The 26,467-nt window shown below is 42.9% G+C and overlaps 1 protein-coding gene across 2 annotated transcripts; it reads left to right on the forward strand.

Annotated features, from left to right (window-relative positions):
- The first annotated feature begins 1,955 nt into the window (after positions 1-1,955).
- Positions 1,956-25,127, forward strand: anos1a (anosmin 1a). 2 transcript variants are annotated; one of them, XM_034613434.1, is made up of 14 exons: positions 1,956-2,197; positions 7,026-7,073; positions 15,691-15,756; positions 16,356-16,578; positions 17,229-17,413; positions 18,023-18,152; positions 19,262-19,467; positions 20,259-20,385; positions 21,225-21,332; positions 21,971-22,059; positions 22,321-22,492; positions 22,580-22,806; positions 24,207-24,348; positions 24,621-25,127. In XM_034613434.1, exons 1-14 carry the CDS (start codon positions 2,105-2,107, stop codon positions 24,671-24,673), a joined length of 1,869 nt encoding a protein of 622 aa, XP_034469325.1. In that variant the 5' UTR covers positions 1,956-2,104; the 3' UTR covers positions 24,674-25,127. The 2 variants fall into 2 exon arrangements, with proteins under 2 accessions (XP_034469325.1, XP_034469335.1); XM_034613444.1 differs by having other exon boundaries at positions 22,583-22,806.
- The last annotated feature ends 1,340 nt before the right edge of the window (positions 25,128-26,467 follow it).

Here is a 26,467-nt window from a genome sequence, read left to right on the forward strand (position 1 = left end):
CTCAGTCGACGTGGGGCTTGAGGTGGGGTGTACACCCTGGACAGGTTGCCAGCGGTTCGATTCCCAGTCTTCCCCATTCCACGTACCAAAGTGTCCTTGGGCAAGACACTGAGCCATAAATTGCCCCTGACAGCTGTGTGGTGTGTGATAGAGAAAGTGCCGCACATAGATGCACTGTGTGAATTTGTGTGAATGGGTGAATGGCAAAATTGGACTCTAAAGTGCTTTAAGTTGTCATCAGGCTCCATATAAAAACAGACCATTTTCCCATTTAGCCCAGAAACTGAACCACACCAATGCTAACCACTGCACCACCGTCCTGCCCTGAATGTGATGACCTGGTTTTCTGCATCATTAGGTCACAAAATGTGATCTGATCTTCATCGAGTCACAAATGTAGACCAAGTGGGATTTGCTTAAACTAGTAACACACACACACAATGGTGAGGTGTTGTGTCTTTTTTTTGTCTATTAAGCATTTGCAGTGCTGAGGGGGAAATTCATTTCTTGGATATTCTTAAAGATATTCTAAAAGGTCAATCCTCAGTCTGTCGGACTATTCTTCCTTCAGACCTGCTCCAGCTCAGACATATTGTCAGGATGTTTGTCTGAGCTTGTGGGTATGCCGTGTCCTTTTTACACCATGTACAGTGCATCTTGTTTTTCCCAAACCAGTCGTCAAGCTGCTCTTTGGCAAACTTCTGGTGCAAAGCGACATTTGTTTGGGGAGATAATCTGCGTATGTTAGACTCGTAAACACAGACCTTAGCTAGCTTGATTCCTTTAAGCCTTTAGTTGTTGAACTGGGTGTGTTTTCTATCTCGTTGAACAGTCTTTGTTGTGCTTTCGTACTCAGACTGGTGCTCGCGCCCGGGGAGAGTGTAGCCACAGAACTGAGCCGTCTCCGTGCACAGGCAGTTTGTCTGACAGTAGACTGATGCATTTATAAACTCTTCAACAAACAACAACAGTTCCACATCGTACGTCTTCGGGGATCTCGGTCCTGTGAGGCACGGTTCACATCCGCCGATGCTTCATGTTGTGGGTTTTATAAATCACAGCAGCTCTAACACACACGTCTAGTCAGGTTTCATTGATCGGACTCCAGGTTTGCTGACTCCTGACACCAGTTATTGTGTTCTTTTCACAAACAAGATGCTGGAATGGAGGAGGTTGGACTTAAAATAAGGCAAATATAAAATAAGGACATTTTTAACACAAAACTATGGTCACATATAAGATTGTTTCATACTTCACAAATGGTAAATGGACTGTATTGATCTAGCACATTTCTAGATTTCTAGATCACTCTACCCACAAACATACTACTATGCTAATAACGCAAGCCAACCTTCCCTTCATTAGGGAATAAAAGGTGGCACAGATAATGTTAAGATGTAGTGCTATGGATTGGTTTTAGACTACAACTGCATGATTTCAACAAACAACTCTCACGTTAAGCAGTTATAAACTGATCCGTTTAGTTCACTGCTCACCACAAATATGAGCATGTTCATGTGTCATGTAGGTTTTACTGTTATGACATGACAAACCAAAATATACAAACATGGTCACGATATCATGAGATAGCTTCAAAAATCAAGATGAAAACGACCAATTAAAGGATTCGGCTTCCCTTTTGAACTGAATAATTCAAAAGTTAAAATTCTGGCCCAGTATATAAACCCTCATTGGACAGAAAACTGTAACTACAGGTCATGAAACTGAGCAATCTACTCCGTCATATTAGTCTTTGCAGTTCAATTCTGGGTGTTTCACATCAGGTGACATGTATGGCACAGGCTGTGGCTCCAGTGAACTGAGAGCTTCATGCTGGGATGCAAACCGAAGCCTCTCAGCATCCTGACCCCAACTGTGTACGCCTAGATCGTATAGCTCCTCCCTTGGCTATATAATTTCTAGTTTAGCTGGACTTCCATCAGATTGCTTCCCAGCTGCATTCCCTTGTTCCACAGCACCCCCCCTTACTGCAAGCCTGGGACACGAGCAGGAGGGATGCCGGCCAAAAGCAGCGCAGTCCCTGTGGATATTTTCCTCCTGGGCTCCGGTGGTGTGCGCCAGAAGCAGCGCGCCGAGGCGGAGGATGAGGAGTCCTGGCGGAGAGCGTGTCCAGGGCGAGGTGTGCGTCGCGCTGCCTAGCCTGCACAGCGTCGCTGCGCTCTCCACATCGCTCCAGGGTAAGGACGCGGATGGCACCGGAGCGCACGGGGCTTGGAGCTGCCGTGCGCTCCGAAATGACGCGCAAGCAGAGTGACAGGGATTTAGCCAAATATGTATTGTCTTGAAACTCAATAGAAACACAAGGGCCACACAATAAATCTCTGACTATAGTATTTTTAGACAAATGTCATTAGAGCTGTTTTGGAGGGCCACATTCTTTCCTTTTCCTTTTAATTAACTACAAATCTTTAATAAAGACAGGTTCAGTGATATTTTGTGTTTGTGGATGTTGATATGTTCCACTTTTCCTTTTGGTTGGCTGCAAATATCTGGTTTCTGTTCATATGTGTCAAAAGTATGACCTTTGAGACAGGGAAGTGACCAGCATATCGGTACTTGTAGTTACTCTTGTGTACAGTTGTATTACACTGAAATGGTAATTCTCTCCACTTCCATTGTCATACTATATCAATCAATCAATCAATCACATTTTATGTGTATAGCCCATATTCAACAGGTATGACACCAAGCAGGTGACTTCATGTTTGCGTATCTCAAGTAAAAGTGCAGATTTTCGAGTATAACAACACAATGCCTTCAAACGTTAAAGGTTCATTCGGAAGTGAGTGAAATCAATTAATAAGTAAAAGTTCATATATATGTTTGACACGGCAAGAACAATCAGCTTAAACGTGACACTGATTCTGTCGCCCTCCACTCAAATGAACCTGCTACTGCTCGGATCAGACATCACCTCAAGACAATTTTCCTTAAAAATGTGTTTTATGCATGTATGCAAACCTATTTTTAGTTATTCGAGCATCCAGTACTTGACTAGAGATGGCCAATAACGGGCTATGGTAAGGTATTACTGTAGAGCAACAAATATATATCTACTATCATTATATCTTCTTTGTTATGTACCCCAAACCCTGCTCCCTTTTTTAAGGCAATTTAAGTCGTTTCCTTTTAAGATCTTTCTTTATTAGCTCACCTATAGTGGGATGTGGAAACCATGGGCAGCGCGTTGAAGGAAGAAATGCACAGCACGGTGATACAAGTGTTTATCAAAGGAAAGCCTGTTAAAAATAAGATACAATTCTCAGAAGAACGCTGAAATAGTTGCTTAATTTGTGCACTGTCATTACACTCTTTGGATTGTTAGAAAACTAAGACCTAAAAGTCCTATAATTTAAAATAAACAGAGTCTAATGACTTGAATCAAAAACTTCTCATTTCTGAGATCTGCATCCTTAACACGACGCTAACAGTATTTCTGTGAGTGAGTTTACTGCTTTAAAGAGCCAGTTGACTCAAATTAAATTTGAATTAATCAGGCTTTCAGCAGAATCTAAAAATACCTTTTAAAAAGAAGATAAAAAATGCATTATTGGAATATGTAATATTTAGGTCTATACATATTCATAATGGGTAAATTGCACTGCTGCTGCAAAAGTCCTCTAGTGTTATTCAAATTGATAGAGTTGACAGAAACCCTTACATGTTTATAAATAAGACTTGTCATCTTGATTATATTATTCATACAGATCATTTAGTAACAGTCTCTTCTCTGTGCGCACACACACAGGGCAGCACGTCGCTTCTTTTCTCCCGGCTCCCGAGTGATGGTGACAGCATCCCTGCACACACTTAGACCAATGATAACAACACAGAATGATGGTCCAGTCCAGACAACTAGGGGAAATCAGGCTAAATCAGGAACACCCCTGTGATTTTCCGTTGCATTAGAGCTGCATGCTTTTGACTCGACCAAACCCAGAGGTGTACAACTGGCTCAACCCCCAAGTTGTCAAATCGGCACCTCAGATGCAAAAGCGTCTGATGCAACGCTCTTCATTCTTTGCATTCTTTGTCCAACAGTGCCCAGCATTCAGGAGAAGGGAGTCAGTGAGAGGTTCGTTCAGGCCAGATGCCAAATCGATGGCTGCTGGAGTGTGAAACACTCTCACATTGACCTCATGGGTGTGGATGTGTTGGGCTGGGGGGTTGTCTGGGTCAGACCATAACTGGAATCATCCCTCCAACCCTCTGAGTGTTGGGACAGGCAGGGTCAGTGTAGATGTCCAATTGTCCCTCTCTGTCCACTGAACCAACAGGACGGGCTTGTTATGGGCCTTTGCGGCTGTATTTTATTGCTTTGGTCCACTCAGACAAAAGTTGGGACTGTCTCTGTGAGTGTTTTCCAGATTCCGGGGGACCCAGTGCTGGAAAAGGCCCTGAAACATACCACGGCTTATGATTATTTATTGTGTAACAGAGCTGTTGAGCTGTGTGGAGAAACCCCACATTTCCAAAGGCGCCAGAGTCACTATCTAATGCTGCACTTTCAGTTTGAAAGCACATGCTGTTTTTAGGTCCACACAATACCACATTTTTACTGTTGTATCCATCCCAATCCAAAACTCTCGGATTAATGTTGTGATGCCAATCAGCAATTGGTTCCTTTTCTTAAACATTTCTAGTAAGCTCTGCTATAAAAGACCTTGTTAAAGTCACTTCTTATTGGCCGTACTGTTTCCACTTTTAATTCATGAGTCCAATACACACTCTGTGGCCACTTAATACATGGTGTAGTAATTAGTTGTGGTTGTTGGAATTAGGAATCCATTTGGATCCACTGGAGCACTACCCACTCCTGATTTGTGTACATCTTTGTGACTAGCCTTCATCGAAAGTGCATGTCAGGTGGTCAAATGACATTGTAAAGTGTCTCCCTGCCGAATTGACAGTCGACTTATCATTTTTTATACATGATTGCTGTGATTTTACTCCAAGAATTTCAGGAGAGAACATAAAAAGGCGTGAGCCATTATCCACATTTGTTTACGACCGTCACATGGCCCTGCTGGTCTCTACGCGCTCAACACTGGTCTCTAGACGTGGATATACAAACTCATTTGTTTAGTGAAAGTTCAAATCTTAGTGTAACATCAGTGGAATTATTATGATTTATTTCCCTATAATTTGCATCATCATTAGCAAATTAGTCTGCAGTCAGATTGCCACAGACGAACTGCCACACAGGGCACTGGGGGTATAATGAAGTCTTCTGGGCCACAGAGGGAGTTGCCCATTTAATTGGTTGTCAACCAGTCTTGGCTCTTTAGATCACACAGTGAGAAGCCTTTCAGGGTGATATCCACTGGTATTCTTCACCTAATTAGGCCCATGTGGTGTGTTTGGGGATTTTTACAATAAGGAATATTAGCCCACACCAATTGGCGCCCCAATCAGTCACAGTGTCCCGATATAATTATTATTACCGCTGAGAGCTGCCTGGTCAACTTTGTGTGAGCGGCTCCACTGGAGCATCGCGCGGTGATTTGCTGGAGTGCGGCTCAGTCAGACTTGAGGAAGTTGAGCGAGAGGAAGAGACCTTCACTCCACTAATCCCCGGGCCCCAGAGGAGACAATTTAACTCAGCTCTCCATCAATCACGCTCTATTTATTTATTGACAGAGCGAATGTCAGCGTCTGAAAGGCCACATGCTCTCGTGTCCAATCACCAGCACCCGCAGCGGTGTGTAATGCCAGCCTCAGTGTAAGTACATGATGGAGGATGATTCTGTGTTCCCCGTGCACATTTGAGTGCAAACCCAGTAAAGAAAACGGACCAACAATAATTTAACCTTAAATGCAGCTTATTCAGCCCAGTGCCTGGGGAATTACTTTAATATAAGACAATTTTTTGGGGGATTTTTGCCTATATTCATATGTGTATATTTAAGTTAAGTATACTGTTTATAGTTAATGTTTTATGTTTCAACTTCCAATTTGCCTTCGGCATTAATTTGTGTTAGGTTCTGGCTCCGTTTAGGCACCGGGACCGTTTTAATACAGGCCTTGTGTAGGTGTTATAGAGAGAGTTGTTTTCACAGAATATGATGTAGGGTGTTTTTTGGTTCTTTTTGTCCTCCTCCGTTTCTTTCAGCTTTCATTAAAACAAAGCAGTGAGTCGTAGCACCGGATGATATCCTCTTTCATTACCACGGAACACACACACACACACACACACACACACACACACACACACACACACACACACACACTGTTGTTTATTTTGACTGAATCAATTCGACATACGCGATCCTGCTGCCCCCGAACACAATGCAACATTTCTTTATCAACAGCCGGAACCAACAGGCTTGGAAATAAGAGCTACTTCCAGCAAGAATTAAGAACTGGACAAATTGTTGGTCCTGGTTGTGTGTGGGATTTGATGACATTGAATGATATAGAATAATGCCAGTTATATTCTATAATGTGCGAAAACGAATAGATTATATAGAGGATTTAAGACAGGAGGTGAGAGACGGATTTTATATGTATTTTATTAGAATAATATTTTTAGGAATACACTGGTGAGTGTCCATTTCACACACAAACAATCCAAATGATTAGAACACAGCCGTGCTGATGAGACACCAGTTTAGTCATGCTGTAAATAATGAAATAAAATAAAGGAAATCTATTGGGCCACCGTCTCATGTGACCTGATTAATGATCCTGGTTCTGCACTCACTATTTTTTTCAAGCAATGCCCTCCGGCTCGCAGCGGGAGAGCCATGAAGGGCACAGAGTCTCACAAACTGTGCAGGAAAAACAACTCATTTGTCTTTATGCAGAAGAAGAGCACTTCTGTGAACCCTGCAGCTCTGTGATGTTCTCTGAATGAACTGTAATTACGTTGCCTGTCTCTGGGCCCTGACATTGGTAAACTATAATTAAGGAATAATGTATTTCTCTGGCACTTAATTAAACTCCAACAATGTATTTATTTGTGATTCTGTCTTTTGTCTCCCTCTTTTCATTTATCTCTTTAGAATAATGGATCCTTGGGCTGGTGTCAAAATCATAAACAGTGTGCAAAGGTAGGCAACTTGGTTCCTCAAACGTTTTTTGAACTGCAGCATCACTTCCGTCCGGCAGCCGTAGTACTCAATGACTCGTGTTGATTGGAAGCAAAGGAGGAAGTCATGTGAGGGGGTGAAATAAGCGGAAAGTCCACCGAGGGACAAGGTCGGGGAGGATGGAGGGGTCAACAAAACATCAGACTTAAAAGCGGGAGGCCGCTCTTTGTTTCCTGTTTCCTATCAGTAGTAGATGGACAAGGTCGTTTCCTGTAGCTGACTTTAAAGATGGCAAATATGACGGATTTGGTTTGCTCAGATAAGAATATATTTATGGAAGCATCCTCTGATAGTCACTTTCACTAAATCCACACTGGTTTTAAAAAGCATCACTGCCGCTATGTGTATTCCCCGACATACAAACTACTCCAGAGTTCACAGACACCCAAGAGAAGCGATGGAAACGATGAATGGCACTCAGTGGAACGCATACCTCCGCCGAGGTTCAACAGTCCCCTTAAATTCAATGAAGCTGCACCAGATTGTAAACACACATACTGTAAATGTCAGTCTCGTAAATACGCCCTGATTACAGGTTCTTTCTTGAATCATGTCTCATCCAAACCTGCTGACCAACAAACAAGGCAGGCGAAACACAACTTCCTTGGTGGAGGTCGTAAATGCAACAAAAAAAACTGTCAGGCACCCCAGGCTACCCCTAGCTCTCATTTTGTAGCGCTATACACAACGTTGTGGGTTCACTTTTACATACCTGTCGCATCATCTGTGCATTTATATGTGTTTCATTTGGCTGATCAGTGTAAAGACTGAAAGTTGTGTTGGACCGGTGTTTTCCAGTGTAATAAATCACTCTACCTCCATATGCAGGCACATTATGGGTGTGTGTGTGTGTTTGTGGGTGTTTGTGTGTGTGTTTGTGCCTTTTGCTGCAATAAATCACCGCACATGCAAACCAGTGACAATGTGCCTTGTGTGTGTGTGTGTGCGCACGTACAGACCTGTATGTACTGATGCACGCTGGTGCACTGTAGTAGTTATTACCCATTTCTCAGCTCCATCATTCATCGCCAGACTTGGCCCTTTTACTCTCGGACGTGCTATACATCATCGCACTTTCCCAGCCAATACACCAACACTCACGAAAGAGGCAGTCAATAATGGATGGGATACATGCCTGGAAAGCACGATATAATGTTTATATCATAACGCTCCCCCCCCTGGTAACTTTCATGAAATTACCCTCAGATAATCACATTCCGCTCTGGCTGTGCGACTACTTACCCCTGGAGTTTTTTGATATTTAACAGCCCCCACGAGGAATATGGTCTTCTTGTTGAGCAACGCAGATATTAACGCGCCTTAGCAGCCTCTCACTTTGGTAACCATGCGATCCCAGTGATGGGTAATTGTGGTGACATATCAGCGCATTAGACGTCTCTCCAGCTGCATTATTAAGAGCTTGTAAAGAGGCGATACGCCGGCCCCGCTAATGAGCGATCACAGGGAGGAAATCTTTTCATGGCAGCGTGCATTAGTTCCTGGTACCAGGAGCGGCTTCATCCTATCACATGTTAAGGACAGCGGCGTCTTTATCGGTGCATGTTCTTTGGGTGGCTGTTTCAGTGGAGGATCATCGTTACATGGTGAATATTGTTACGTGCAAAACATATGAGGCAGAGGGAAACTATCATCATACTCGTGGTTCATGTGCTTACTTAGTTAAAATAAACACTAATGACAAGGGATAATTCTCAAGTAGCATTACCACAGGTCAGGTAAACAGCCACATTTCAAACAGGCAGGTTTAGAACGGGCTCTGAACAAGTTAAGTAAAAGGGACAGATTTATTGCAGAATCATATGTGTATTTGATGGAGCTGATAAAATAGACGGATGGATGGATGGATGGATGGATGGATGGATGGATAGATAGATATAGAGAGAAGCATCCTTAAACTTACAAATCCTGATTTCTCACTGCACTTTTTAGGAGCTTTGGTTGACTGTGCGCCCTTCAAATTGCCTCCTGTTTAATCATGGCTAATGTGTGAAATGACAGGCTCTTACGTTGTGATGTGAAATCAATTCACTCCTCTTAAATGAATTTACTGCGGAGCAAACGTGGGCCTCTGTGCACTTAGGTTTTCATCAAGCTATACAACAGAGCTTATGATGTAGATGTGGTAAAAATGTGTCAGGGCTGACAGGTGCTCTCTGAAGTATTGGCGACTTCGGCTCACAGCTGTTTTCATCGTGTCTGCAGCGTCTTGATCAAAGGTTGTGTTTTTTGGGGGTTTTGTGGAAGTTGCAGCTCGACTACGTCAGCCGTAGTGGTTTGCTCTGTTCGGAGGCATTGTTTGTTTTGAGTGGTTCTTCAGCAGACTTTGGATTCTCATGATCGTCTGGATGCTGCGGAAGTAAAAACTACTTTGCTTGTATTCAAGGTGCTTTCACCTCAATCACTGTTATTTGCATGCTTAAATGGGCAAACCTTAAATCATTCACTCGTGACAAACTTATTGCATCAATGAAGTGTTGGAGCAAGCAGATACAAAAAGTAATAGCTGTAACAGTCCCTGACCTCCATCCTGCAGCAGGAATTAGGAGGCAGGACATATGGTATGTTTTAGTTTTTTATGTTTATGCTCTCGAATCTCGTTGTCCTTCCAAGTTGACATCTTTGTCAGCATCTTCTACGTGTTTTTTCTTCTTCAGTTTCGCATCTTTCGCGTGTTCGAAATGTCATCAATGATCCGACTCGCTCGCGGTGAATCCTGTGCTCTCCCATGGGCTCACTCGGACATTATAGAGAGTCTTTACTTGAGGGTGGGCAGGAGGAACGTTCCCATTCACAGCCCCTCCAGATAATTAACCAAAGTTCACTGCATGTCTTGAGGCATCTTTATCGTAGACGTTTTTTTGTTGCTTCCCCAGTAATAATATGACTTTTCCTGAGGTTCAAATTTAGGATTTTTGTCACAGTTGTACAGACATTAATGTACGACATAAAGTCCAGTAATTACGGAATAGATCGATAGATCTAAATTTAGTTTTGGAAATATTCCTGGGGCCTTTATTCGGCCTAGAAAATCCCTAATGTGGCAGTCCCAGTGTTGATACGTCCCTCTCCAGCTCCACGGCTCAGAGAGGCCTGATGAGAAGTGTGTTGAGGCTTGTTGCTGTGAGACAGCCCCATCACTTTGGCTCGTGACCGTTTGGCCCCTTGTCTTCCTCATGGACCCTGGTGGTAATGAGTGCTTGTTAATCCTTCTGTCACTATCTCCTCCAGGCAGACAGCCATTTGCAAGTGCCAGTGTTGATTAGCAACACACTCCCACACAGTCCCCTTCAATTGAGCCCTTGAAAGGGACTTAAGATGGAACTACTGTAGCATCAGGGCCGTGAATAGAAATTGTGTGTTTGCACTGACATGGGTCTTTTAGCTCGCAACCGAGACAGTTGGCATTGACCGTGGTATAAAGACCTTCTTTCAGTAGCACTCAGCGGTCATTAGTGGACTTCAATACTCCCAACGGCCTTGTTGTGATGTTTGACTCAGAGCCAGACATCCTTTTCTTCCTCTCCTCCTCGCCTCCAACTCACACTTTCAAACCGAAAAAAAAAATACTTGCAAAATAATTTGCTCGTGGTTCCTTCCTTGGCCTCGTCTGTGGATGTTTAAAGGTCTGGAGCACTTTCAAAGACAATGCAAGTTGTTGAAACAGGAAGCAAGAGACAAACATGGGGCCTATTTCCTCTCTGAGGGGTTTGTCTGGGCGGTGAATCAAACAGAGCACCACAAGAACAGCATTTTGCACGGTCAGCAGAGAAGTTGTTCGCTCCATTATCTCTGGTTGGTCATGGAGGAGTGGTGCACGAGTGCTGCCAAAACGCACACACACACAAACAAATCAGGCACGCACACACACACACACACACATACAAAGAGAGGGCTTCACGCGGCAGCCAAATAAACACAAGCCATGTTCTGTGACCTAAAAGATCAGCTTGGATCCCGAAACCGATTTCAATCTGAAGAAAAAAATTAAATCTCTTGTCTTCCTATAAATGGGAACTGAGGTGCTTTTTCTCAAATCTCTCAACCACATCACAAAGTTCGCCGCAGTCAGCTGTATTTGTGGTAGAGTGGAAGGGAATGCTTGATTTAAGCTTGAAATGGGGCGTAAAACTGACGCAGAGGCCCAATGGGAATGGCACGAGAGTGGGAGCGTCAGTTCGGATTAGTTGACAAGCCCTCCGTTGGAGACAGGGGAGGGGAGATGGGAGATGGCAGGCCTGGCACAGGGATATCAGACATGCTCCAGCACATTCTTCATTGCATTGCAGCAATAGCTGTACTGCACTGTGTCAATTTGGCAGCAACTTTTGTTTCCCCCCTCTTCGCTCTTACCTTGTAGTGGTACACACCATTGGTCTGAGGCTCTGTAGTAACTAGAAAAGGCAAGTGCAGTAAAACACTAAAACACCAGGACAATAATAATGACTAATTATAATAGGAATTGCACATACTGTATGTATTCAAATATTGTTGGTCAAAGTGAGGCGATGTGAAACTGAAAATATAGACACACATTTTTCCTCTTGTACCCCCAGTAGCTTGTGATAACTATAGAGACGATGTACAACCGATGGTATTTGGATTCTATAACACCGTCCAGACCTGGGAAAAAGTTTATAATCACTATAATTTTTTTGATTTTAGATTCATAATGCATTGCCTTGGCTCTTTCTTAAAACCAGGAGAAACAAAAAACTGTTTTAAAAGGTCAGTAGGCCTTACATGGTGATGTCAGAATGAAGTGAAATAAAGCACTGTTATTATGTTATGCTATGTAATGAGAAAGTTAGGTAAAGTAAAGTTACAATGAAATGAATCAAAGCAGAAGCATTAGTGCTTTTATTTTGAAGCACTAACTCAGATCGTGTTAGTGAAGTTACTTTGAACGATGTTTCCCTTAATCATCAAATCTCACCTGGTAGATACCTTTTTAGCAGAGTTGCTTTGTTCTGAGATCAGTCACAACCATAATTTTTCCAATCAATAGCCAATGTATTGTATTTATTTATTTGCATACTTTATCCCAATAACTAGCTTAGCTACATATCACCATTTACCCTGTAGTTCATAGAAAAAGGCGCTGCTCATAGATGCACTGTATGAATGTGTGTGTGTGAATTGGTGAGTGGCAAAAAACTGTACTGTAAAGCTTTGAGTGGACATCAGAACTAGAACGACTCTATATAAATACAGACCATCCACCACTTATTTTGAAGGGGACTCGACATTCTGACCTGCAAATTGGCTGAGTTACATAATCCTTACAAGAAACATTTTTCTGCTTTTACTGTTGGCAGATTTCCATTGCTCCTGTGCAGTGATGAGTCATAAGTGCACATTGACTTATGTAACATGTAACATTACCATTATATTACAGCGATATAACCATTATATCGCATTAGATGCATTTATCTGGCAGAAACTGTCATCCATAGAACAACTGAGAAGCAACACTGGATCTATATCTATATCTAATACTGTCACAGCAGGGATGATGCACATTGACATGATTACAGCTCCAATGTTCCCATGTTAGTAGAGTGCCATGCTATAGTTGACTAAATAGGAAACCACAGATGCGGGGAAGAAATGTAATATAAAAAGAAAATATAAAAATATTGGTTATGCTTCAGTTATAATCCTCATGTCAGAGTCAGTTGAGGGTAACTGAATCATGATTTTAATTAAACGATAATCACAGTGAGCTATTAAATAAAATATTCTTTCGATCAGCCTAATTAATTTTTATTATATCAATTAATGTAAAATAATGGCGCGGGCTTACAGAGTTTATGGAGTCTTGTCACATAGTTTTATGACTATTGAACATACATGTGGGATTTTCCATATGAATACTTTAATGCTCCACTGATTGGGCTCATGAAGGACTTTGGGGGGGGGGGGGTTGTGGTTTATGAAGCTCTCAAACTGGCAATGTTAGCTGCCTGAGGCTAACTCATTAGGATCTTCTGTAGCTTGTGTGTAACAGCAGCCATATTTACAGGACGGCCTTTTTCCTACCAGTTTATTCATAGTTTCCGACAACAATTATATCTTCCACCACACACACACACGCACATAAAACACTGCACAGCCGTCAGGCACGGAGAATTTGGGTTCAGTATCCTGTCCTAAGACACTGCTTATCCACAGTTGATCGTCCACACTATTCCAGAGTGTTAGAGCTGCTTAAACTGAGAAGTTCGAGGACACTGATGGCCCCGTATTATTTTTAAAACTCTGGGGCCACGTTTTAGTCTGGATGGGTGGAGATGTTTGTAAAAAACGACGTAGACACTCACTACCGCTTGGTGATTGGGTCTTTTTAGGCACAGCGTAGACTTTACTCATTTGTCAGGCTCCTATCACGTGACCCTCTTCCGGAAAAAAGCAATTGGCTTTAGCCTCGTGTAACAGTGTAGACAGTGAGACAAGCTATTATTCGAGCTATTTGCGACAATTCCCTTATTAAAACACAGTAGCATAAATGTAGCCACAGTATATAGTCTCTCCAGCGTATTATAGGTCGACTCCAATCTGTAAGATGTGGCTGGAAAACCTCCAGAAAGATGGTGCCCAGAAAATGCCCCGACTGAATCCTTTCAATTTAAAAGGAGCAGTGGCTCTACACTTTGCTCTCTCCTTACAATATCAAATTGAGCCCATCCACTTTAGAGGGCAAAATCCATTTTGGCCTGCTTGTATTCGTGCTCTCGTTCTTTCAATTTCAATTCAATGCTCAAAGCTGATGACCACAGGTGAGGGTTGTAATGCAGTTCAACTGGTAAATCGAAAGCTTTGTTTTCTGCCTCGTTTCCCTCTTCACCACAACGGTCCAGTGCGATGTCCTCATGAGCTGGACACTGCAGCAAACTGCCTGTCAGCCTGACACTCACTCAAAACATAAAAGACCCCAAGATATTTAAACTCCTGCACACGAGGCGGAAACCTGCTCTCAACCGGAAAAGGAGCCATCCAACCGACTCCATGCCGACTCCAATTCCATGTGCTTGCTACACAGCCCCACTCCATGGGAGCACTTTACCTGGGGAGACCCTAACAGACAGATCCCTGACCACACAACTCCCAGGATCACCAAGAACCAGACACTTGCGTTGCTTTGGTTTCTAGAATTTGGCTTTTTTATGATGGGAATATAAATAATTTCACCCATCATATTTCCAAGTTAACACAACATGCATACACTGAGGACACCTAGGAGATCATAGTAGTTGACCCTAGTCGAGACCTATTTTCTTTCCATAAAGGGCGACATCTTCCCTGCAGACCTAAGTAAACAAAAGTTTGTTCAGAGTTTGGGGTGCATCTCTAACTCTCAGACGGCTTGGCATGTCCTTGTGATGCTGCTGTACATCCCTCCCCCCCCCCCCCCCCCCCCCCCACTGTTTCTCACTACAGCATGAAATTACAATCAGTGTACACTCGTTCCCCTCCGCTGCCTCTGCTCACGGTATAGAGGGCAATGCGGTTAACCGTTGACTGGCTCTAGAACAGCCTGAGAACGCAGGACAACATTTCTCAGCCTTCCCTTACTTTTAAGTGTATATGCTTAAACTGTGCCACCAGCTCCTGCTTACATTTATTATCGTATGGTAAAGATAAAAAAGCTAAATTATTCAATACAAAATATTAATTGATAAATCCTATTGCTAATACAGCCTGTATTGTGTTTTTATAACCTGGAATACTATCAGCGATTTTTCTTTTAGAAGGAAGGATGGATGGATGGAAGAAAGAAAGGAAGGCAATAAGGAAGGATGGAAATAAGGAAACAAGGAAGGATATGAGAGGAAAGAAAGAAAGGGAAGAGAAAAAGAATGGAGGTAGAAGAAAGGAAGAAAACAGGGGAAATAAGGAAACAGGGAAGGAAATAAGAAAGGAAGGAAATAAGGAAGGAAGTGAGGAGGGAAGGAAAAAAGAATGGAAGGAAGGACATAAAGCAACAAGTAAGGAATGAAATACCGAAGAAAATTAGGGAAGGAAGGAAGGAAATAGGTAAGGAAAGGGAGGAAAAAGGGAGTCAAGTAAGGAACTAAGAAGGAATGTTGAAATAAGTAGTCAGAGGAGGAAAAGAGTAAGTAAGGAAGGAAGGAAAGGTGGAAGGAATCCAACTGACCAAGAAGAACATTTGCTCAGAAACGATCAAACTAGCTCTATTCTACCTGCGTCTATATTTGTTGTTGTTGATTTAAAAATATATCTCACAAGCAAGCTTTCATCTGGAGATGGCAGGGACAGGTTAAGCTTATCCTCGGTCGGACCTGCTTTGGTCAGTGCTTCAAAACTCTCAGTCTGAGTGATTCCTTTTGGAATGTCGGAGGAGTTATTGTTACCTGAAATAAAGATGTTAGCTGGATTAAATTCTCTTTCAACGCAGTTCAATCAAAGGTAAGAGAAGCTGGCTGGCAGGGGAAATGTTTTGCCTTTGATCAACGAGAAAGTTAGATTCACCTCCAAATCTCCTTATTCAAATGTGATTGTAGCTCATATTAACACTTGTCACTTGTCACTTCCTCAGTGCCTGGAGCCCTGCAAAGATACCTGGGAGATGAAGAGGAGGAGCAATTGCAGGGAGCTTTGCGAGGTACAATGCAACACACAGTCACACACTATGCTGTTGTGTTCATGGAATGGAAAAACAACCTGGGGGTCATTGTGTGGAACCATTGATTTCATATAAAATCTATTAAGCATGAGCTTGTTTTGGCAAAGTAGAGCCGGGACAGAAGGCTACAGACGATAGGGGTCTTATGCAAACACCTCAACATGAATGGATCCAGATTGAACTCAGAATGTTTGTGTTTCTGTCCTGTCAAATGATATTGTCATTAAATCATCTTTTATATTTAATCAGAAATATTATTTCAATCAGATTTACATTTTTTTCATATTATTTCGACTCATGCGTGGATGCTGTATGATAGACTTACTCTGACCAGGACTTTTTAAACATTCAAACCATCAGAAATATTCTCTTTTCTTATTTCAATAAGAAAAAAACATATTCATGTGTCTTCTCTTCAATCCTTCTCATTGAATACATATGAATGCATAATCCAGGAAGCAAAAAGTTGGCCACATTAACATTACAAACTGTTCAAGGCCCAACAGGGTAATACCACTGTAACGTTAAATACGTTACCCAGCCAATGGTGCTAACTCACCTCCCTCCAATCCGTCTAGCGGGTGTTTCCCAAGAACCACTGGGAGTGCGTGACCAGCTGTGAGTTCCTGCAGTCGGTGCTGGCGACCAAGCAGGGCAGCTGTCCGCCTCCGGAGAGAGCCAGTGGCTTCGCGGCGGCCTGCGTGGAGAGCTGTGACCACGACCGGGAGTGCTCGGCTCAGAAGAAATGCTGCTCCAACGGTTGCGGCCACACCTGCCAGGCCCCCAAAGACCTCTACAAAGGTTAGTAGAGACAGAGGGTCTAACGGAGACATATTTATTTAGAGTGCCGTTGATCTACTGAACCGAATCTTGTATTTGCACAGTAGCAGTAAGATGTCATCCCAAGTTCCCTCGGGTTCTGCGCCCAGATCAATGATGTAATTCCCAATTCGCGTGCTCACAACCAGTGCGAGTCAGGTGGAGCTCGCCCTACTTAGGTCCCATTGTCAGAAGAGGGATCAAAGAGAGCTGAGGCTAAACAGACAATGCGAGTTCGCAGCAGCATGTTCGCGCCTCGCTGACGGTGACACATGACAGGCAGGGAGAAAGATGCGGGGAGCGGGGGTTTGCCTTCTCACACTGTGGCACGGTGGAAAGCTGTAAATCCGCACACAACCCAGGGGCCATCGACTAAGCTGACTGGGAGCAGGATATCCTATGTGTTGGGACATAGCTAAGATGTGCAGGATTACAGTGGATAGTGTTATATGGGGGTGGCTGCAGGAAAAGACTTGTATACAGCAAATATATCGGTTTGCTGACTCAGCAGGTTGATTTCGGCTATTTATCAAACATTAACCTCATCCTGGGGTGTGTTGACCATGTTGACCTTTCCCCCCCCAATCCTACACATCATCCCAAGCCCCCATTGTGTGTGGTTTATTCCGCAGGTGCTCCTCTGAAGCCAAGGAAAGAGCTGGGCTTCGAGGAACTCTCCGATGGTCAGATGGTGGTGCGCTGGTCGTCCCGTTTCAACATCTCAGCGGAGCCGGTGGTCTACATCCTGCAGAGGAGGTGGAACTTTGGCATCCAGCCCAGCGAGGACACTGCCACCCCCTGGCAGGGGGCTGCCCAGGTTAGTTCACCGAACCCAATATATGGCCTTTTATCAGATGTGAAAATATAAAGGGTGCAAGTCCTGATGTATGACCACCAGGTTTTGTTGTGGAAGACTTTTTGGTCCTATATGTATTTACCTTGGGTGCCGTCTGCTGGCGGCACTCCACCTTGTAATTGTGCTTTTAGGTTTGATGGCACTGAGTCTCTAAAGCTTTTGCCGTAAAGGAGTGTTTTGATTGAGGGTAAAAGGTAATGATGCTGCACTGATGAAGCGCGGTGATCTCACTCACCTGTGAACGGAATCACACACACAACATCAAACCCTTAATGTCCTCTCTAGACCTCACTGTCCCACCAGGCTCCCACCCAGCACTGGAATACCTTTTGTACCTTGGAACGTGAAGCTTTTGATGTGACTCACCAAGCACTTTATTAGGAACACCATACAAACACTGTTTTGGAAAGCTCACAGATGTTTATCTGGTTGGTTTAACTTTTGTTTTACTAATGTTTTGAAACTCAGCTACGAACTGTATTCGAGTTAGAAAACCTTTTTTTTTTTAAATGCCATGTCTTGTGTTGCTGCATCTTTTCTTTGAACCACCTCCTTCTGATTGCCCCATAGACCACAGAGCAGGGGGTGAGGCTATCTGACACCCGGCCTGGACGCTGGTACCAGTTCAGAGTGGCAGCCGTCAACACCCACGGGACCAGAGGTTTCACCACACCCAGCAGGCACATCCACTCGAGCAGAGGTCAGACACGTGTGTGTGTGTGTGTGTGTGTGTGTGTGTGTGTGTGTGTGTGTGTGTGTGTGTGTGTGTGTGTGATTTGATCAATGATTACATTATAAACAAAAGCAGACATGAATAAGAGGAAATAAGTAAATTATTGAAAGCTTTTAATGTCTGCATAAAAGTAATTTAGAGACTAAAGAAAAGAGGCAGGTCTTCGAATGGATTTTAAAGATATGAATCAGGAATGTTTAGTGGTATTAGACTGTTGGTGTTTAGACATATTTCTTTCATATTTCATATTTTTTACATTTACGCTCCACTGTCCTGCCTTCAACCCCAACCCCAGGAGTTATAAATTTAAACTAGTGCTGAGCCTTGATTTTTGCTTTCCTAACTATGTAAAGGGCAAATCAAGTCAGTAATATTGGCGATAGTGTAATTGAATACTGTAAGCATGCAGCTCCTCTGTGCCCAGAGCCGCAGGGGGTAGCTTTAATGAGAGAAGAGGAGAGGGCATCCGAGAACTGCCTGGCAGGGAGAGGGGGGATGGAGCTGGAAGAGTTCCCTGGCAGACTGGGTGGAGGAGTAAAACATTATGGACCAGTGATCAGAAGAACTGAAATTGTTTAAAAACTGAAATCTACCTGCTAATTCCACAAACGTTTATACCTGGAATGCATATCTCATGGACATCATCTAAGCAGCTTCACCCTTGTGTATTCATAATGGCCCAACAAATTGCAGTGTCCAGTTTGCTGCGATTTGGACACACAATACGTTCAATACTAATACAATATGAATAAACAGGCAAACACTGCCTTGTAGCTATGGGGGCAGGGCTTAACAGCAACTCTGTGGCCATAGTTGAACATGTCTTCATCTACGTTCTCTTTATTTTTACTTCCTGCTTAGCAATTAAAAGTAAAAACACAACACAACACAACAACTTTTGTTTTTTAACATTGGTCTGAAGATTGGCAGACCTCCGAGATAGCCGACATGCAATGTATGAAAAAATAACACCAGTTAGGTAAATCTTTTAAATATATATATATAATATATTGAAATGTTTGTCATACACCATTACTCTGAGCATCTGTAAGCAATATCCTGTGACCCCCCCTCAGACCCCTCCAGTCCTCCTGCTCCCACTGAGCTGAGAGTGGCCAACATGAGCTTCGGCCCTGGCAGGGCGGTGTCGGCCCGGCTCCAGTGGAGCACGCCTGCCGACCTGGACGTCCCCGTCCACCACCACAAGGTCAGCTGGAGCTGGACTGCAGTGGGACAGTCCTCCGCTTCATCCCTGACCAAGAGGAGGAAGACAGTCAGAGGGGTGAGGACAGACAGAACTGTGCTTTGGAAATGTACCGAGGATGCTTGCTACTGTTTTGTCTTTTAACAGCTTGTGAAGGACAGGTCCTATAGATTAAGCTACACATGACCTGCTGCTAAAAATCTACTATGTAACTACTCAAAAAGTGTGTGGCAATATTCAATTCAATTCAATTTTATTTGTTTGCTCTTCTAACCTTTTTTATTTAATATTGCTTTCTGTTCATTGGAGTTTGAGTTGACTTCTGACAATACGAATGACATAATAAATAGAGCCAACTTAAATCAATCTCCTGTTAATGGACCAACCCGTGGTGGAAAATTACAAAAACAAGTCAAAGCCACAAGACTGAACAGAGAAACTTCGCGGGATATGTCCACAACAGTGTGTGTCCCATGGAGCACTGGCAGAAGAAACAAGAAGATCCTTGTTTGATCTGGACCTTCAGGCGTTTCAGTTTAGTCCGAAACCAAAATAGCTGGTGTGAAATGAGCCGTGAATCAAAACGTAGTCCGTCCGTCCACGGTTCGGTTTGTTTCATGCGTGAAAACACTTTTATGCGTAGTTTGGACACATTGCAGGAAGTTGAGAAAGCATTAAACAAGAAGCAGAGTGGGACCAAGAAGCGCAGGAGGCTCACAGGATTGCTTAAAGGCTTCACCTCTGAGGATGTAATGTTTGAAGTGATGTCAAGTACTGTGCCTGAGGTTCTGCGTGTGGAAATCCTCCAAGAAATATAAAATGTAATGGAACTTATGTCTGTGCGTGTGTGTGTGTGTGTGTGTGAGCAGAGCCAAGTGGAGCTGGACAGCATGCGCTCTAACAGGAGCTACAGGGTGGAGGTCCAGGCTGTGTCCTACTGGGGACAAACTCAACTCAAAGGACCCCGAGCCGTCCTGAACTTCAACACGCAGCGCAGTAAGGAGACTTTTTACGTTTTGGATTGTACAGCTTGATGTCTTTGACACGACGTACAAGGAAAGAAAATGTCTTCTGATCTCTTGCAAAGACTGCTTGGTTCAAATAGTTTCTTAAAAACAGCAGCACTCCTGCTCCAAATGTTTCCTCCTAAATGCATTTCTATGATCTTTGAGTTTTTTTCTCACACGTATATGGGAATAGTTTTATGAAAAAACACCTGTGGGGGTTAAAGACAGATTTTTCTGACTTCAAAGTTTACTTGTTTGATCCTTCATATTTCAAAGCTTCGCTACATAGACACATTCTCATCATTCAGCCCTTCCAACTTATCAGAGCGACGGAGCAGAATAATCTTTTAACTTTAATTCAAAATGTCATGGTGCCTTTCAAAATGACAGGCTGACATTATGAAGAAGAAGAAGAAGAAAAAAAAGAAAAGAAATGTTTTCAACAACTACAGACGTGAATGTTCCGGCGGATGCATCATTTTAAATGGTGGAAATGATTTGTTAGTGCCCACTTCTTACTTAGAAGTGTTGGTTAGCCCTGCTCAAGATGAAAAATTAACAATGCAAGGTCATATATTTAAAACTAATATGGAGCATTTCGGGCCATGTTGAAGAAAAAAAGTCGGAGATTTTAATTATAAAGTCATTATATTACAAAGTCGAAGAATGAAACTATTGTGAAACTATGAAACTAAGAATAACTTCATGCAATACTCCATGTTCCTCATTTTAACATAAACAACAGGCTGACAAATCTGGACACAACCTCACAAGGCATTCCGAGTTTCAGAAAACATGAAGGCTGATTGTATTTTGTCTTTCTTGAAGCCACCAGTTCCGCTCCGAGCAAACCCACAGGAGACATTCTGGATGTGGGGACACCGTTCTACCAGGACGGACAGCTCCGGGTTCATGTTTACTGGCAGAGCAGCCCTGGTATGTATGTGCACAGTAAAGGAGGGACGCACGGAAAACATGGATTGACAGAAAAACAAAACTGTTGCTCTGACGTGGTTATGATAAGGTTATGTTGATGTAACAAAGGTGTGATTGACTGCGAGGGTTCAGGGCAGTAGCTGGAGGGTGTACGTACATGTAACACATCCCCTGATGCCAGTAAAGGCAAACGAGCACAAAATATTCTTCGTGGTGTATTTATTTTTCTATCCATCCATTATTTATTTCACTTGTCCTCTAAGGGTCAATCCTAGCTGTTGTAACTATAAGAGCCACATGTCCCAGGATGGACGGAAGGGCAATAGATGCAACTTCGTAACTGAACACTTTACCAAAATAACAGTATGATTACAACATTGATTAGAAGAAACCGTTTGTAACATGAGGGATAATGGAGCTGTATTAATGCCCTATTTTGCCCTGCGGCAGAAGAGAATGATCAATATCATCTGTGTTGAGTGCATAGATAAGTAAAGTCAAGGACATATTTAGCATAAAGAAATAATATACTCGTTTTCTAGTTTTAGTTTGAGGGAAATTAGTCAATTGTTCCTCCTTCACATCCATTCCTTGTCTTAGACCTTTTGTCACAGGATGGTTTGTCCTTTTGTGACTAGATCCTTCAGTTGAGTTCTACAGAATCCAGTGGGGACCAGAGTATTGTGGACACAACCAGACCAGACCCATGGAGAAGACCAGCTCACAGGTAGCATAGAAAGATTGTCCCTGTGCACATGAATGTCAAGAAAATGATGAGCATATGATGCAAATTGTCATATGAAATAAACTTGCAAGGCACTGACAGACTTCATGGACAGAGCAGATCACATTTGTAAATAATTGTTGTTATTGATTGGCCAGAGAGAGCGTCTACATCATTAATGAGCAAACGTGGTCAAACTCTGTGATTTGGGATCTGGCATTTCGGGGACCAGCCATGATGATTTTCTGTCTCCGTCTGCTCCAGGACAACTTTGTCAGCCTGCAGGGTTTGCTCTTCGCCTGCAAGTATAAAGTCCTCCTGCAGCCGGTCAGCAAGAAGGGTCGCCCTCTGGCAGAAAGCACCAGCTTCTTCACTCCTTCCTGTGCCACCGTTCAGGCCAAGAGTCCGAGTCCCATCTCCTGCCCTGGAGAAACATGTGAGGCAATTGGAAACTTTGGTCTTGAAAATGCTGTACATGATGTTTTGGTTTTACCTTGCTCACCATTTAACCCCCGGGGCCCAGCAGCGTCCCCTCAGAAGGTCCTGCTGAAGGCAGCCAACCTGACAGCATCCTTCGAGGTCCGGGTAGGCAACGTGACAGCCATCTTCAGCTGGGATCTGTTAAGGGTCCTGTCCCACCAGCAGCTGACTGGTTACCAAGTGACCTGGACGGAGCTCCTCCCCACTAACCACCACAGCAGCAACAAGCTGCCTCACAGCCTCATCTCCCAGTCCCAGATCCTACCCCCGGTCAGTACCGCTGTAAACTGTAGTGCCATATAAATCTTGATATCTGGATTTACATGTTCATAAACAATCTGTACTGTGGACTGCTCTGATCCTCATGTGTTGCCGTCCCTGTCATGTGTCTCGTGAGATTTATATTTATTTCTGATGCAGTGTGGTTTGTAGCAGGATTGTTGTTAATTGTTGATTCAACTCCTGTTTATATCGATGTAAATGAAGTAAACTTTTTACTATTCAGCAAACAGAAAGGTTTATAGTAACATTATATTTCCCAATGTTTTCCCAGGATGTTTTCAGGAAAGAATTATTTATTTTGGTACAAAATAGAGATTGTGTCATTTGTACACGTCTAAACAGTCAAATAATCTCTAATGAATACACAGCTGATCAACTAAACATTAGAAATATGACATTTGTCACCTTCCCTTATAATGAGTACCAAAAGACACAGTAGTCATAATTTTTAAGAGCCACACGTACAGGTTTATGAGGTTTAGATTACACCTCAGGGATATTTCTCCCAGATATTACATATATTTACATCTGATAGGCCAGAATCATACTCATTGCTTTATTTTGATATTTAATTTGATTTTCGACTTAATGCTTCGAAATATTTACAGACAGTTGGATCATCAAATAAAAGATGAATGAATAAACCCCAACAAACACAATTCAAATACATTTTTCAGACTTTATTTTTGGTTATATTCAGAATGAGTGCAAGGGGTGCACTGGGGGAGCTTGTTTAAATAAATAAAAAATCCTACCCATGGGTTAGAAGTGTAAAGTTGATGTGTGATTTTCACTTTCATGTAATCCACTGTTCTTGAATAGCTGGCACTATTATGCAAAATGATTTCAACTGGAACGACATTGCAAATATGAATATAAATACAAATGGCCACTGGGGAAAAATGCAATAGCCCTATTAAAAAGACAAAATTAAATGTAATGTCACATGAAATTCATTTAATAGCAAACGGAAAATGAAAAAAACGAATTAATCGAACAGCTACACTGAAACTGAAACTGATCTCAGTACCTTTCAGGTTTTTCAATTTCACATCCATTTCAGAATTGTCATCTAATGACATCTATTTGTCATTGTGGTATCAAGTTTCATTTGTGTTCATTTCTTTCCATCCAAGCAATGACGAGCATGGGACTAAAAGAGAAATTTCCTCTTTTTATTTGATTTCTTTGATTTCTAATGCAGGTTCAGATTTGTATTTTCCCTGTGGACAAATCTCAGGGTCCACTGGGCTGGCAAATGCTTGAAATCCCGTTTAATCTTCAGCTTCCTTACGATTCTACCCACCCTGAGCATTTGAAACTCTGTCTTCTTCCTCCTCCTCTTCCTCCTCCACTCACTGCGGGTGTCTTTTTCTCCTCACATTCAGGACGGCAACGTTCTGGTGGTGTCAGACCTACACCCTGCCAGTCTGTACAGGCTGGAGGTGCGCGCCATCACAGGAGAGGGGGAAGGTCCTGCAACCAACCGGACCTTTCAGACTCCTGGATACCAAAACCCGACGAAGCACAGTAAGAGACACGGAAACAACAAAACCTGCCAATGAATTGAATCTGCAACATCCTCTGGTCACTTGGACCATTTATATAGATTGATTTATAGTGTGTAGATTTTGGTGACATTTCCAGAAAAGAGTATCTCTGCCAAAATCTGAACAGGGCTCTAGATAACACCTGTTGGTTTTGTACAAGGCAAGATACATGGGTAAGGATTTAAATGTCATTGATTGGACAATAGTCACCATCAAAGTCTAACCTCATGTCTCTTGTCTGCCATCATTCAGGATCCAGGCTGAGGAAGCATCCCCATAAACTGCCAATCATAGAGAGGCACTGAGTCCAGACAGCCAATCAGCCTGCATGAACCGAGTCTCCCAACATTAGGATGATTAGAAAATCCAGAGAGCGGCGATCGCTGAAGACAAGTGCAGCGTCCCGACTGGCAGCGGTTTGAATCCCTCCCCTCAGTGTCTTACAGTGGACTGGACCAGTCCAGTAACCAGTAACCAACCACCACCCATGGTATTCTTACAGAGGTATCACGGTTAGTGTGATATCCTGATCAATAAATCCAGTTCATCCACTGCATCACTCTGAAACAGCCGTAACATCCCGTGCAACTCGTTAGAGAAGCTGTATTTCCCATTGCCTCCCGTCTGAGAGATGAATCTCAGCACTTGTGTGTGAAATTGAAGTGATATTATTATGAACATCATTATAGCATGTTGATTCAGTAGCTATAGATTTCTATCCACTGTAGGACTGGGTATGGTTCGACCATTTTCTAACATCTGGTAGCGGAAAACATAAAGAATGAAAACAATCGCCAAAGAAAAAAACTGCCTTTCAACATCAGTGATTATAGGGGTTCACACTTCCGAGGTGTGTTGAATTGAATTGGAGGAGACACGTGTGCAGCTCTGGGGTCTGGGACACAGCGAGGAATCAAATTCGGCATCAACAAAAACAGCAGTTGAAATCAAATCGAGTGAGCGCTAAAAGCAAAATTTAAATTTCAACCCGATGAGGGGGAGAGTTGAGCAGCGCTGTGAATCAGCTTATCCGTTTAAAGACAACTCGTCTGTTTGTGCTGTTGCTCCCTCCCGGAGAGGTAATGAGGTTTGATACCCAGCCCTAATCCCCTGCTGTCCTGTAGATGGAATTGCATGCCAACACAATGTTTATTGTCTCGTCCGTGTCACTGAGTGGTTCCTTCATTTTTTTTAAAAACCTGAAAACATTTCCTGCAGCTGATTCACCGTTTCAGCCCCTGTGCTCTGTAAATGCTGTATATACTGTTTGTCTGTATTTATTAGTTGTGGTGTATTTGTGTCTGGATGAGTGTCGCCTGTAAACATAATGCATCTGTACTTTATGTGTGCTCAGCCTTTTGTAAACCTCTAGAGACCCTGTACAAAGATGTTTTTTTTAACTGAAGATAAATTCCTCGTCAATATGAGCACTTGCCTTTTTTAAGATCGCATTATTTGATCCTTTCTTTCCCACCCGTTCCTCATCAGCATTTTCTATTCGGTATCCAGTCGTGACCTTTGTCCTCTGAGAAAATGAATAATGATGGTGTAACCAGGCCGTATTCCTTTGGGGAGCAAAGCCATGAGGAAACAAAGCTCTGTACTCTCATTCTTCCTCCATTATTCTTGAGTTTGTGTGCAGACAAAAGGTTTGTAACCCCCCCGGGGTTTTTTTTTACCGTATGTGGAAATAAGGACGAGGGCTCTTCTACACGCACACACAAGTGAGAAACTCTAAAGGCTCAGCAATGATTGCATCATGCCACATTCCTATGAATATCCACACATAGATGGTCTTTTTTTTATGTGTGTGTGTGTGTGTGTGTGTATCACGTTTAATGGTAGGTTTTTGAGCAATTCTGAGCAGCACAGGCTAAATTCTGCGGTCTCCTCATACACGTACAGGATACAGAGCCACAACGGTTCCACATACGGAGCTCAGATGAAGTGTATCTCTGTGATGGAGTATCCTCTAACACAGATGACTGACTGCACTATATGGCCGAGGCTGGAGGTTCCCGCTGGTAGTCCATTTGGATAAGGAATGGCTCAGCCTGCAGCATCATAAACATGTTTACCAAGGATTTACAACCAGTTCA

This window comes from Hippoglossus hippoglossus, chromosome 2 (genome assembly GCF_009819705.1).
Source record: "Hippoglossus hippoglossus isolate fHipHip1 chromosome 2, fHipHip1.pri, whole genome shotgun sequence".
Lineage (NCBI taxonomy): Eukaryota > Metazoa > Chordata > Actinopteri > Pleuronectiformes > Pleuronectidae > Hippoglossus > Hippoglossus hippoglossus.